At 50.6% G+C, this 15,319-nt stretch overlaps 1 protein-coding gene across 1 annotated transcript; it reads left to right on the top strand.

Moving 5' to 3' along the window:
- Positions 1–1,395: 1,395 nt before the first annotated feature.
- On the top strand, positions 1,396–2,278 carry neurog1 (neurogenin 1). Its single transcript, XM_061788077.1, has one exon. The coding sequence runs from the start codon at positions 1,581–1,583 to the stop codon at positions 2,067–2,069; it is 489 nt and encodes a 162-aa protein (XP_061644061.1). The 5' UTR covers positions 1,396–1,580; the 3' UTR covers positions 2,070–2,278.
- Positions 2,279–15,319: the final 13,041 nt, after the last annotated feature.

Genomic DNA, 15,319 nt, shown 5'->3' with positions numbered 1-15,319 from the left:
TGGTCTCTCTCGCGACCAATCATATCAATACAGACGGGTGTGCCTCAATCAATGGCAGTCATGGAAAAGGATCGATCCGTCGAGGCCGGCGGAAGCGTCCGACGCTCGTCCACCAGGTGGCGATCCACCTGCGCCGAGCCATTTTGTAAATCCTTCTTTTCCGTGGTTTGCACGAACTTGTTTTTCTTAATGGCAAGCGTGTACGTGCTTCAGTTCAGTAAAGGTTGCCAAGAATGTGGAGGGAACAAAATCTTTCAGCCGTTCAAAAGGGAAAGTCAAAAATGACATCGACAACAAAAGCGAAGCAAAGCAATTTGCAATTTGCAATTTGCAAGTTCTTTGTTTTTGGGATTGCAATCCTCCATCCGCCCGGGCGTCCCCGAAGCCGGCGGAGCTTTTAGCGTTCAAATCACAAATCAACTGTTTCGCTTCATGCACGAGCTGAGTTTCCCTTTGGGATGAACAAATGACTGGAATCAGTTCACTTGGTCTCCCATATTTGGATTCCTCGAGACACACACACACACACACACACACACACACCTGTTGTATGTATTTTGTGATTTGACCTTCTGTTTGCGATTACGAAAGCCATGTTGAACGCTATCTTTCATTTTCTTCTTGTTTTTTCATATTGTTAAGTGCATTGAGACACAGCACGACCACTTGATGATGCACGGTTGCCTCGGCCGGTCCGAATATTTGCTCCCTCCGATGTGACCCGGCGGAGCAAACGTTTCATTTTAGGAACGGAGCACTTTAAAAACAAAAAACAAAAACACAAATCGAAACAAGTTGACTTGATTTGACTGATCTGTAGGGCACAATAAACTACTGTGATCATTCTAAAACAATTGAACAATGGCAGTCTCATCATCCTTTTTGCAAAAGGACTTCATTGGTTGCACGTGCTTCGGCTAACATTTATTATTCGATCATTTTCGAGGAAAATGATGTCAGTTTAGCACGTTTGAATCACGTGCCATTTGTTTCGGTGTGCTGACGTAACTCACCAAAAGTGAACTCTTGATTCTGTCCAACAAGCGCAATCGTGGCAAAGTCCAAAGTGATGACGATGATGATGATGGTGTTCGGAATAGGTGGATGCGTGCACGCGTGCGGTGCTCGTGCGCGCCCGCTCGAGCAAGAGAAAGAAAAGCAACAAAAGCGTGAAAAGAAGCGCAAGGTGGGCGCGCGCGCACAATGGCGCCATTCGCCTTGGATATGTTGCACGCGCACAAGCTCATCATTCCTCAATGGCGATACGACGAGCGCGCGCGCGCGCGCGCGGATTGTGTCGCGTGCGCGACCGTGCGTCACGTGAGCAAGGCAGAGTGTTTTGGGGGGGGCTGGGGGGGGGGGGGGCGCGTGGCTGGCATGTGATTGGCCTGCGGTGATTGGTGGCACGCTCCTGGATATGCAAATGAGCAGCTCCCGCGGCACGGGGCACGCCGGAGGCGGCTCCATTCATCTTTGTTTTCGCCCATTGTGCGCGTGCGGTATAAAAGCGGGCTGAGGTCGGTCGTGTGCCACACTCGTCCTCACGCGACGCCACTCGCACCCGAGCCAAGCCGACACACATGGACGCGCACGATGACGTTTTCCCCCTCAGCGACGACGACGACGACTCCCGCGCCAGCACGCGCTCCGCATCCCCGCCGCCGCAGAAGAAGAACCGGCGCCGTCGGGCGCGCGCGCGCAGCGAGGCCACCGTGCGCGTGGTCCGAAAGACCCGGCGTCTGAAGGCCAACGACCGCGAGCGGAACCGGATGCACAACCTCAACGGCGCCCTGGACCAGCTGCGCCGCGTGCTTCCGGCGCTCCCGGACGAGAGCAAGCTGACCAAGATCGAGACCCTCCGCCTGGCCCACAACTACATCTGGGCCCTGGCCGAGACCCTGCGCCTGGCGGACCGGGTCGGACCCCCCCGGGACGGACCGGCGCAGTCCGGCTGGTTCTCCCGCTGCAGGGACTCTTCATCGTCCTCGTCCTCGTCCTCCTCTTCCTCGCCCGCCTCCAGCCCGGGCAGCCCGCACGCGCACGAGGCCGCGCTCTTCGGCGTCTTCTGAGCGCTGCACCCGAGAGACGCAAAAGTTGAAAGGTCACCTCGCCAATTAGTCGGCGGACGTTTCACACTCCAGACTCATTAATTATTCATGAGGACTTTGCTTTATTTATTTGTGAATGTTTTTGTACATACAAAAAAGATTTTATTCTATTTACTCACTGACACTTTTGCAATAAAAAGTTTTTACTTTTTTATGAAGCATTCTACAAATTCTTCTTTGTGTGTCTTTTTCACACAGGCGCGCACACACACACACACACACACAATGGGTGAGTGAGGGTTTATCCGAATCCGAATCCTCTTTATTTGCCGAGTATGTCCAAAAAACACACACAAGGAATTTGTACGACAACAGACGGTCGATGGCCAGAGGCGCTTTGGAGACACAAAGACATCGAGAAAAAACAATTGTCCTCCAGCACTTCCAGCAGTTGGAATGACTCCTATCGCGACAGTCCGGCGCAATATGAGCGTTGTGCAAAGGGACTTTGCCGAGACTTCAAGGAGCCGATGCGGTTTCAAGTGACGAGCGGCGCGATCATCCTTTCTCCTTCCCAGGATGAACTCCGTTTGACTCCGTTTGCAGTACTTTTGCGTCGCCGGCTTTTACGGAAAGGGGGGCCTCGCCTCCCAGGAGGTGCACAGGATGCAGCTCGCCAGCACCAAATTCCCCAAACAGCTGACGAAGATGGAGGGTTCGCTTTTTCACGGCCATTGCCGGTCGATGTGGCTCCCTTGCGACTCTCTCTACTCGTCCGTCCCCATTCCTGCAGTTCGGTCTGGGCGGAGGAGTGATTCTTATTATTCGTCCGTTATTATTATTATCATCATCATCCACTGGTGACAACTATTAGCGAATGAGCTCCGCTCCCGATTCGTGCATAAAGTTTGCTCTCTAATTTCCTTCCTCTTTATGTAAACAGGCGAGAGCTTCACAATTCAACAATTCCGACTAATCGACGAGCTAGCTAGAAGTCGCGTGGCGCTTTCTGCCGTTTGCCGGGGGCGGAGCTAACTGGTCGTTACGACCGGCAGCGGTGAAGACTTTCTTGACAAAACGTCCTTCCGTCCGTCCTTCGTTCTTTTCCTCATGCCGCTCTTCGTCAGCCCGGGGCAAAGTTTTTTCTGCCCCCGAAAACCAATCGTCGACAGGGTGGGGGACAGGGGGGCGATGGCCACCCTGACCGGTTCGGATGGCGGTCCTCCTCTTCCTCATCTAAAGGACGTGACGGAGGCGCTCGTGAGTGTTTGCTCGCCTGTGATTGGTGCACGGCAAGGAGGAAGTGCGTGAGGAGGAGAAGAAAGATGTTGAAAAGGCGCAGGTGGAAAAGGGCGAGGGAAGGAAAGTTCAACCAAGTGTGAGGATCAGGCAGGGGGTGGAGCCTGAGTCAAAAGACCTTCGTTGACTTCTGGGGTCAAAGGTCAGCAGGTCGACAGGTAGAAGTTTGAGCTTCAGGACCCTTCCCGACGCACACGCGCGCACGTGCTGCGTGCGCGCGTGCTGTGGTTTCAACACCAAATGTCGACACACACTTTCCTAAAGTCTCATCATCGGAAGCTAAAAATAGCATTTCTCATCACGCGAAGTTTCGAAGGAAGTCGGAAAATAGAAAGTTTCATCGTAGAAAGTCTCATGCAAAGTCTAATCATTGAAATTCAAATAATGGATTCTAATAACAGAAAGTCTCATCGTGGAAATTATCATTGAAATGTAAAAAATGAATGGTCATAAATATTTAGCTGATGTCGTGTTTTGTCGGCAAATCGTCCTCGCAAAGAAGAAAAAGGCTGCTGCCAGCTCAGCACGTAAAGACAAGAACACACACGCACGCACACACGCACACGTGCTGCCTCGGGCGTGACGGGGTCCCGCCCGCTAAGTGACGGGAAAGTGTCAATCAAGAGAGCGGCCGTGCAATGTGAACACACGCACACACGCACACGTTGCTTTTGCCAGAGTTGAGGAGGACGAAGCGAACATCGTGGAGCGTTGGGGGCATTCCAGGGGGCGGGGGGGGGGGGGGTCGGTGTTCTGATAGGATGACGAAAAGGGAAGCAGATGGAAGTTTTGTGGCCCCTGCCCCTCGAGATAACCTCTGACTCCTGCGCCGAGACCCCCGTGCTGCACTTCGTGGCACCCGTTGCACCTGTGAACACACGCACCTCGGGGCAGGCGACGATTTGGCACCGGCAGTCCCGACTAATTTGTTGATTGATGTCAGCGGTCGAGTGGTCACATGACACCGCCGCCACGGCGAAAGGCATTTCAACTTTTTCACGTCTTTCAAATGGATTTTTCGAGGCCTTCGATTGGGCACCGGGCACCCGTGACGAGCGTGACTGCGGAAGAGAGCAAATGAAAGGACCGCGGAAGTACCGGGACCCCGTGAGTTCGCGATGAGGGATGAAAGCGGTCTTGGGCCAAACGACACGGCTGCGCCCGTCGCAAAAACAAAAACAAAACAAACAAAAAAAACAGGCTCGGCGACTCTTTGCCACGCGACCGACACGCCGCAACAGAAAAACTGGCCCGCGTATCACGTTCGGGCGCTAAACTTTGAACCTGCAGCAACGTTTTGGGAACGGTGACCAACAACCAGTCTTGTTTCGTGTTTTCCTTCTCGTGGATTTGTTAGCATGTGCCTGAAATTTCTCTAAGTCTTAAGCTGACGCTCGCGGAGTCTTCTTGACCCGATTGAGCCTTCTGCGCCGTCCCGCTCTCCGGTAAAGTGGAACTGAATCGCCTTACTCGGTTCGACCGAGGAAATTATGAGGAACTTATTACATACAATGCGCTGTGCTGAACCACAAAAACATGGTGCGTTTGTCAAGGAAGAAGAGGAAATGGATGACAATAATCAATCACTAAATCAATCAATCAAGCTCCTCCAAATATGTTGGACCATCTCAGGCTGCTTAATTTAATTCCATCGATGTTGTTTTATTGTAGCGAAACTCCTCATTTGAGTCATCGGACTAAAAGTCACGGAAGCGTAGAAATATAAGCACATTTATTGATGCGAATAGCAGGTTGGCACCGAGCAAATTTTATTACGTTGAAAACATGAAAGTTGATATCCATTCTTGATTGGCTGCTGACATTGGTCCGTGTCGCTCCAATTACGGCAGCCGTGTCCTGCGGCGCGACCCAAGAAGTAGCCCGATTCCACAGCGTTGGCCAGCTTTACCGGCTTCCAGGAAGTAGCCTCGCCCCTCAGTGTTGTCGGAGGCGTTTCTCACTTTGCTCGTCGGTAACCAACCATTCTAACGCTGCCATCCAGCTGGTCATTTCCTTGGAAAGTTGTGCTCGTGATTGTTTAAAAATGGAAGCGCTTGCAGAGCTTTACAAAGATAAAACGCAGCATTGCCATATTTTTCTGTCTTCTACCTTGTTAAATCACCGTTGATATTTACTGCGAGAAATCCTGAACATGAACATCGATAACTTATTATTAATAATGACTTCTCGATAAAGGTCATGTGAGCAAGCCTGTTGTTTTAGAAGTGTGTATCAAACCAGTAGCCCTTCGCATGAATCGATAGCCAAGAAGCTGTCACTTTCAAAAAGGTCGCTGACCCCCGCCCGGGCTACATGACTGCCGACCACGTGAAGTGTCCTCGCCTCAGAATCAGAATCAGAATCAGAATCAGAATCAGACCCAGACCCAGACCCAGACCCAGACCCAGACCCAGTATCAGAATCAGAATCAGAATCAGAATCAGACCCAGTATCAGAACCAGAATCAGAACCAGAATCAGAACCAGAATCAGAATCAGAATCAGAATCAGAATCAGAATCAGAATCAGTTTTACGTGCATTCATTCGAGACAAGCCGCTGTGTGGAAGGCCGCCGTTGGCGAGACGCGCAGTTGATGACGTCATCGTACAGGACGTACGGGTCGGCGAATTGGACTTTGCAAACGCGTCGCTACGGCAACCGACACCGCCCATCCGAGATGAGCGGACGGATCGGTAGCGGAGGGTCCGTCCTGCCGCCCGGTGGTCGCTCAACAATTAGCATGAAATTCTTAACGAGCGTCACAAAAGTCATCCAGAGGCCGCGGGCCTCCTGGCTGTGGAGTCCCACCCAGAAACCCCACCCCCCCCATCGTATCCTCGCTGAACTCTGACCTCCTCAAAGACTCGGGCAATTTCCACAGCAGTAAAGCGTTTCCACGGCGACCGGACCAGCGCGGGCCCGGCCGGAGTCCGACGCGCCCTAACATCTTCGACGCACGGGATGGCCGGTCCGGTTCGGAGGGTACGATCCCGCCAGCAGGATCCCGGCTGGGTCTCGGTCCGGACTGAATAATGAGGCGCTTGTGCAGCTTTGCGACCAAGTTGAAAAGGTTGCAATGCGGCGTGAAGGGAGGGATAAATCAGGCGCCGAGCACAATGACGGTGAGGTGGGCGAGGGAGGGTGAGGGGGGGACCGGGGGGGCGAGGGGGCGAGGGGGGCAGGGAACGCCGTGATGTAAAATAGTTAAAAGCTTATTAGAAGCTCTTTCAGGCTTTTGCTGCTTTGGACTTTGTTTGAGGGACACCCTGAGCTCCTTTCAAGTGATTGTGAAGGGGCCCATTGGTGGGGGGGGGGTGGGGGGGCGGAACGGGCGGGGGGTGGGTCTCTCAAAGCCCCTTTAGAGGCCGGCCAACTCCCCACAGGCGCATGCCCTTTAGCTCCGTTACTGATTCACCCCAAACGCCACCTTCTGCCGCCTTTGGCCACCTGATCCCATCGGGACCGGGACCGGGACCGGGACCGAGACCGAGACCGGGACCTCGGCTTGAATTGCAAAATAAAAAAATGCTCGTTGCCGGATCGCGTTGTGCGTGTGCGTGTGCGAGGCGGGGGGGCAAGAGGGGCTGTTAAACACGGATGGTCTGAAGGGGGGCGGGTCTACGGGTAGAAAAGGTGGAGGCCTGATCCCTTCTCTCTTTTCTTTCTCTTTCTTTGGAGACCCTCCCTCCCCCTCCCCCGCCCTCCATTCACATAAAGAGGAGAACAAAATTCCAAGTGGGCCTATTGGTGCCGTACTTAGATTAATTAGAGGCTCCTTTAGAGGCCATTCAGGCCCCCTCTCAAACGGGGGTCCTGCTCTAAAGTTCTCACAAACATTTGCATTTGTTTGTGTAGTTGTGTGTGTGTGTGTGTGGGGGGGGGCATGAGGGTGGGGGGCAGCCAAAATATTCTTTTAATGGCTTTTTCACTACGTTACGCTTTTTACTTTTGTCTTTTAATGGCTTTTTCACAACGTTACGCTTTTTACGGCACTTTTTCTTCGGCCTTTCAACAAGATAAGCGAGCGGCGCACCCGCGGGCAACACTTCGACACACACACACCACTCGTGTGCACGTGTGTGTGTGTGTGTGTGTTGAAATGTGGATCGAAACATTCCCCCGCCGGTGTGAATGTTCCTGATGATGAAGAAGATGATGAAGGTTGTTGTCCAATTTTGTGACTTTGAAGCCCAAAGAAAAAAAGTCACATTTATAAATCAGCAAATTACAACACACCTCACTCAACCAAGAAATTCGGAAAAGTCAACTTCAACAATTCAGTGGCCCTGCACAGCCCGAACACATATACACACAAACAGACGAGCACACACACACGCACACACGCACGCACACGCACTCACGCAAGAGCAGGTGTTGCACATTTTTATCAGTAGACAAAGTGACCTGAAAGCAGCTTCATGTTGCTGTTCCTGCTGCACCTGTGTGTTGGTGCGTACAAAAGTGTACAAAAGCAAACGCACCGCCACAGTTTGCTTCTTTCAATTCAGTGCTGTGCAGGCAACTTCCCCAATGGGCACTGGCGGAGCCCTACGGCAGGAGACCAGGACCAAGAATATTTCATGTCTACGATGTTCAAGAACTGGCAAAGATGGAAATGTCGCACATTAAGCTTCGCTCATGTTTAAAGTATTGACTTTTTGTCTGAAGATGCTAACGTCTAGTTTTGTAAACGTTAGCAAGTTGGGCTTCGAGCCGTCACATCATTAGCACCTCGCATCCGGTTTTTTGGCTTCGGTCACGTGACGTCCGGCTGGTTTCCGTGTTCTTTGGGTGTCGGGCAGCGTAGCGGTGCACATTCGAATCTGGGCTCAGGAGTTTGTATTGATGACGCTAATATCGACGTCATTTGAGCTGCCGGCAGCTGAATACAAATGACAAAAAATGGACGCCACGTGAACGTGAACGTCGGCCTTCCGCCACATTTTAATCGGATGCGGCCGATGTTCATGTTCAAAAAGGATTTTTTTTTTCAGTGAGGCGCGAGAAGCGCAAAATCTCCTGACAGCGAGTAATAATGATGAGCAGCCATTTACGTATCATCAATAATATCCTTCATCGCACAGTCAACGAGCACTCCGCACGTGATGTGACCACACGCACACACGCGCACACAGACTTGTTGTGTGTCAGGAGCCGACGGGGGCGGGTCAGGGGTTACGGAGGGTCAGGGAGGTCTAAGAGAATGCGTACGCCAATGTCTTGGTGCCCCCTCGCTTCCTGTCACGTTGTTTGAAGACTTCCTCTCGTGGTTGGTCATGTGACACCCCAAGGGGCGTGGCTTAGCGTCTGGCCTCCTTTCGTGAGCTGACGGCCATTTGTTGAGTTTTGTCCGGCAAACAAAGACAAACAAACATCAGCGGGGGCACAACGTCTTTCCAGAAACGCAGATGTACGGTGTTGAAAATGGATGGGTGGGTGGGTCCCGGTGGGTCCTCTCTCGGGGGGGGTCCCTCCCTGTTATATTTTTAATCGCTTCCCAAGTCAACGTTTCCACCTGTTGTGCGTGCGGCTACATGGCATATACCGTACGAAGTCCGTGTTTCCCTTTGTCCTGCGCTAGTTCGAGTCCGCGCTCCGAGGTGTGCTCGTCGATAATCAAAGATTTGGTTGGGTTTTGTTGCTACTTTGTCCTCAATAAGAGCAACGTTGTGTTGATTTTTTTCCTACTTTAATCATGGCGGCACGGTGGCCGACTGCTTTTCTCCGGGCACTCCGCTTTCCTCCCACATCCTCAAAAACACGCGTTCACGGGAGACTCTCAATTGGCCGTAGACGTGACTGTGAGCGCGGACGCTTGTTTGTTCGTTTGCAATATGCCCTGCGATTGGCTGGCAACCGGCTCAGAGTGTAGCCCGCCTCCTGCCCGAAGATGGCTGGGATGGGCTCCGGCACGCCCGCGACCCGCGTGAGGAGAAGCGCGACAGAAAATGGATGGATGGATACTTTAATCATGAAACAATTCTTTGAACTTTGTTGCGTCTTGAGTCGCACGTTTGGGTTCAGACCTAGTTCGGATGTGACAAGAACTTACCTACTTCCTGTGTATCAAACAAACGTCATTGCGGTAGCACCTCCGCGGCAAGCATTTCCGTCGTTTGCATCGCTTGTGTTCCGACACACAAAAACTTCTCGGCGTCAAACAAACGTCCCCGCAAGCCCCTCCAGAACCTCCTCCACAAGCTACTGCCTCTCCGTTCAAACACTTCTAGAACCTTCTAGAACCTTCTCAAGAACCTTCTCCAAAGGTAGAACCTTCTCAAGAACCTTCTCCAAACACCACATTTAGCCCACATACGGGCTAAATGTGGCAGATCGACAAGCAACTGTGTGTGTGTGCGCGTGTGAGATGATTCATATATTTCCTATGTGACTTTTTTTCATCTTTTCTTTTGAAGCCTTTCTGATCAAAGGTCAACCCAACCACTGGCAGTGGTCACGCTGCTTTGACCTCTGACCTCTTCTGAAGATCACCTTTCTCATTTGGGATTGTGCATCTGAAAAGTTGTAAAGAGTAACTGTGTTGATTATATTTGACTTTAATGGAATGCCACTTAATATATAAACCGTAAGGTGGACATTTGTGGCGATCGTAATCATTTAGCCACGCAGACGGTTCATTTGTGACACGTCAATGACGTGACGCCATCTTCAGTAGACGTCTCCAGGAAATGCCATCATCAAGGAGCGATTGTCTTATTGCTCCCAAACCAAATTCCTCTGTCAATATCCTGGTTTCTGGTGGGAGGAGCTAGCATATAAACAGAGGCGCTTGGAGCTAGGACTTAGGAAACTCAAACTATAGAAAGGAGATGCACCCCAAGTGTCATGTCAACATGTCTGAACTGGACAGTTTCCTTCAACCAATAGCACACAAACTGAATGATATGTTTTTATCGAACACAAAATGTTAATGTTTTCTCTCTTTGTGGACATCGGCTTCTTCCTTGACAATCGCACCATGTTGTTGCGGCTCATTCAAAAAAATGATGTCGTACAGTACATTGTAATATTATTTGGACGTCTGATGTCAATCGATGCCATAATGTCTCCATGTTGTTGAGGTCAGGACTCTGCCAGGGCCTCCCCAGAAGGAGGATTTTCTTCTGTTGAAGTCTGTCCTCTTACTTCCACCCTCTTTTCTTTCGAAACATTTTTTTTCTGTCGATGATCGCGATGGATCCAGGCTCTGAGGTAGCTAAGCAGTCCCAAACCATCGCGCTGATGATAGCATCGTGTCCAGGCTCTGAGATAGCTAAGCAGTCCCAAACCATGGTATAAATGATAGCAACGCGTCCAGGCTCTGAGATAGAAAAGCAGTCCCAACACATGGTGTCGATGATAGCTACGCGTCCAGGCTCTGAGGTAACGAAGCAGTCCCAAACCATGGTGCCTCCCCCACTAAAGTTATCAATGTCATGGTGCTCTGCTTTTTTTCGTCACACAGAATTGTGTGTTCAACTTCAGGGGGAGCTGTGGCTCAGTTGGTAGAGCGAGTCATCCACTGACTGACGGGTCAGCGGTTTGAATCCCGGCTCCAACTATCCGCTGATGAATTGTCCTTTTGCAAACTTTAAACCTGCAGCGATGTTTTTGGGACAGCTGTGGCTTCCTACACAGCGAACGAAATCCGGTCTCGTTTCATGTTTTACTTCTTGTGGATTTGTTAGCATGTGCCTGAGATTTCTGTCAGTCTTCGGCCGACGTGCTCGGATTCTTCTTGGCGTCACTGAGCATTCTGTACAGTCATCTTTCCGGGACGTAGCAACGGTAAAACGGAGCTTTCCCTTTTGACAGGCACAATCTGAACATCAAGGCTTTTCGTTTCGAGATACTTTTGTGAGCCTTTCCAAATTCATGAAAGTGAATCGTTTATTTTCGGTCTTCAGAGAACACGGGGCAATGCTTCTTGAGAATAGAAAACTCAGAACTGCCGCCAATCTTGACACACTGATTGGACTTCGCATACATTTTCCAACCGGCACTGCGAAGGTTTACATGGTGTGTCCAATAAAAAGACGCTGCGTTACTTGAACAGACTGCGCTTGTCTTCAACGAGCGTTTGAGGAGGTCTTTTTGCAGTAATCCGGCACATTCCAAATTCTTTTTCTCGCCACTCCATAATAATATGCGGAGTGGACACAGTCATGTAGTAAGTGGGGTAGTTATCGAAACACGCAGTGTACATGGGTCTGTGATTGGACCAATAACAGTCAAGACAGCTTTTTTTTCATGCTACCTTTCTTTTCTACGGGGAAATGTCTCGCATGCTCACTCATGCCACTTCTTTTTGTTGACTTTGCTTTGATGAGATATAGTTTGTTTGGCGATTTGTCAAGTTGACCTGTTCCACGTTCAGGTCTTGTCTGTTCATTTGGTTTTTGTCTTCACCTGTTCTCGTCAGCCCTCTACCGTCGCGCCTTGTCCAGGTGTTCCCGTTGTGGCGTCGGTTTCGCTTGTATTTGGGTCTCTGCTTTCTTTCAGTCCTCATTGGATCCTTGTAGTCTGTTGCTGTAAATCCCCAAAATGTCGTTTGCATCGTCACCAAAACTTAATTGCAGACACATAACGGTGAGGACATTTCGGCATTGGAAGTTTGACAAATATGACTTGAGAGCATTTGTTTCCCTCGAAACCAGGATGAACTTTTGGTGGATAACAACCGGCAATAATTCTCATATCAGTCAAATGAATTGATTTTCAAAAGGACATTCAGTGTCCTTGACTACATGATATGAAAATGCGCCATATATGATGAAGAGGATGCGGCACAAAGTGGTGTGTCACAGGAAGTCGAAGTGGTCTCTAATTGGGCTTGGACCGGCCCGAGCCCAGGCCCGCAACCCAATCCGCTCGGCGGTGCCGCCTTCCGAGACCTTGCTTTGTTTCAGCCCGTTATGTTGGAACGAGGGCAAGGGGCGGGGCCGGCACCCAGGTCGCCATCGCCGGCTGAACACGGACTCGCGTTTTCATCCCGTGTGACGGCGCAGGAAGGGGCGGGGCCAGGCGGCTGCTTGCGCTCTCCTTGTTGGCTCACCTTGGTTCACCTTCAACACACGCGCACACACACGCACACATCTAACCCTACAAAAGTAGTGACAGACATACACACACGAACACACCTACGCTTACACGCGCACACATTGCACGCAAAAACACCTTATGACACACACCCATGCTGAGGCCCGCCCCCTTGTGGAAGTGTGACGTCAGCAAGATGGCACCACCTTGCTGTCACATCACAACACTTTCAAAATAAGATATTCCTAAATATTCATCTTTCATTTCATCCATCCCTTTTGTGTACCGCTTCTCCTCACGCAGGTCGCGGGCGTGCCATCTTCAGGCCAGAGGCGGAGCGCACCCTGAACCGGTCGCCAGCCAATCACAGAGCACAGATAAGCAAACGTCCATTCGCACTCACATTCACACCTACGGGCAATTTAGAGTCTTCAATCAACCTCGCACGCACGTTCTTGGGATGTGGGAGGAAAGCCGAGTGCCCGGAAAAAAGCCACGCAGGCACGGGGAGAACATGCTAACTCCACACAGGCGGGGCCGGGGATTGAACCCTGGTCCTCAGAATTGTGAGGCAGATGTGCTAACCAGTCGCCCAGTGCACTGTGCCGCCCATAAATATTCCTAATCAAGAAAAATACAGCACACACTTTGTGTGTGGGGTGAAAAAGACAAAACACAGAGCATCAAAAGTTTAGCAACAGACACACGCATGCGCGCCTGCACACACACACACACAGGTTGAATGGTGTGTGAGTGTGTGAGTCACTTCAGCGGTCGTGTGTGTGTAATCCCCCTTCAATGGACCCCCTTTCGTCCCCCTTAACCCCCCCACCAGCGCCCTCCTTGGCCCTCACACTAAACCAGGATTTCGGTTGACACCATGACTCCACACACACACGCACGCACACGCACGTGGGTCGACACACTCAAAGTAAAATGACCCCACGCACGCGACACAACAATGCCGAACATGCATTTGTCTGTCGAGCCAAGATCTCGATATAGTTGTCCTCGAACTTTCAACATCCGACTTCTATCGCTGCTCGATCGATCTGTCTTCGATCTATCGATCTATCGATCTATTTTAGCGCCATTCGCAAGGTCAAGCCCAGTATTTGTTCCCATGAAATTTTTGTCCTGTATTCCCGAAAGTCTTTTCGTTTTTCTGCTATACTATACTGCGCCGGCACGGTGACCGACTGGTTAGCACATCCGCCTCACAGTTCTGAGGGCCGGGGTTCAAGTCCCGGGTCCCGCCCGCGTGGAATTTGCACGTTCTCCCCGTGCCCGCGTGGCTTTTCTCCGGGCACTCCGCTTTCCTCCCACATCCCAAAAAACGTGCGTGCTAGGTTGATTGAAGACTCGAAATTGCCCGTACGGACGCAAACCATAGCCGGAAAAGGAATGTTTTGATCGAAGACACGCGGGGCGCTTCGAGTTTCAGCGGCGCAGCATTGCAGGCTTTGCGGTAGTCACGAATCGTACCGACCGATCACATGCCGGGTCAGCCGCCCTTCGGCCAATCGAATTAGATCTCAGGCGGCGATCGCTGACTTGGCGCAGACCAGACAGAGACGAGGAGAAACCTAGCGGGGCAGAGAGGGAGAGAGTTCAAGACGCGGAAACGCCGCTATGAAAATAAACAAGAAAGAAAAGAAATTGACAAGGTGAAAGGCAACAGCAAAAGTTCATTTTCATTGAATTGAATCATCGTTTTGTTTTCCTTGTTTTCTTTCAAAAGAGGGATTTTTTTGGTTCAAATAAAAGATGTCCCCGTTTTGAATTGAATTTGTTCAATTGCCAAGGGTCCCCTGAGTGCGCATATGAAACTTGCGGGGTTCAGTGCCTCCAACCAGGTTAAGAAGCACTCACGTAGGACAATCGAGTGTGTCCGCTCCATAATCAATCATCAAGCTAACGGTGCTAACGTGCGCGTAAAGAAGCGTCCCTCAACCCGTCTGTCCTGTCCTTTCCTGTCCTGTTCTGGCTTTCTCAGCATCTTTTCGCGTGCTGACGGGACCCGCGGCCCCCGAACACTTAGCTGGCCTGGGGGGCGTCGCCCCCGTCGGTCCCCCAATTGTGTCTGTGCGTGGCAAAGCAAAGCAAAGCACTCTCTCTATAGTTTTTTGATTGGCTTTCAATCCCCTGACACCCACACCGTTCTGCATGGCAGCTCTGTGTGTGCGTGTGTATGCGTGCGTGTCTTAGTGAGTGAGGAGATTCTGTGAGGGGGGGGGGGGCACAGAGGTGATTTTTTTTTTTTTTAGGGGGAAGTAAAACACAGCCAGATGGGGCTGATTGTTGCTTTCTACGCAAATTAAAGAGAGAGACATCTGCACAGAGATGGACGACACAGACAATTAACACACACACGCACACAAGATATTAACAAGTGTGTGTGTGACAGACTAGCATGCAGACATCCAGCCAGGTCCACATTACAAAGGAGTGTGTATGTGTGTGTGTGTGCGTGTGTGTGTGAGATGACACGTTTGGCAAAGTGAAGTCAAAGTTGAAGAAATAAAAGAAAAAGAGGACAATTCACAGCTTCAGCAGAGGTCAGAGGTCACTGTATAGAAGAGCACAATGAAGGATTTAATGTGAGGGACCCCTCAACCGTCCCCCAATACACACACGCACACACACACGCAGACCTTGTGTGGGAACACAAGGTCACCATGAGTATAAATTGTCTTCATTTCTGTGCATATGTGCGTGTGTTTGTTTACACATACAGTGGAACCTCAAGATAGCAAACTCGTCCGTTTTATTGAAGCGCTTTTTTGTGGCCATATGCGTCCATCATACTGTACAGTACAAAATTATTGTTTTGTACTTTTTTCTTGGCCTAAAAGTGTAAAGTTATTGTAAATCAATATTAATAAAGTGTTCCCTCGCTATATTACGCTTCACCGGACTATTGCTATATTAG

This window comes from Phyllopteryx taeniolatus, chromosome 10 (genome assembly GCF_024500385.1).
Source record: "Phyllopteryx taeniolatus isolate TA_2022b chromosome 10, UOR_Ptae_1.2, whole genome shotgun sequence".
NCBI classification, from domain to species: domain Eukaryota; kingdom Metazoa; phylum Chordata; class Actinopteri; order Syngnathiformes; family Syngnathidae; genus Phyllopteryx; species Phyllopteryx taeniolatus.
The sequence above is the reverse complement of the archived record's forward strand: the minus strand, read 5'-3'. Positions and strand labels throughout refer to the sequence as shown.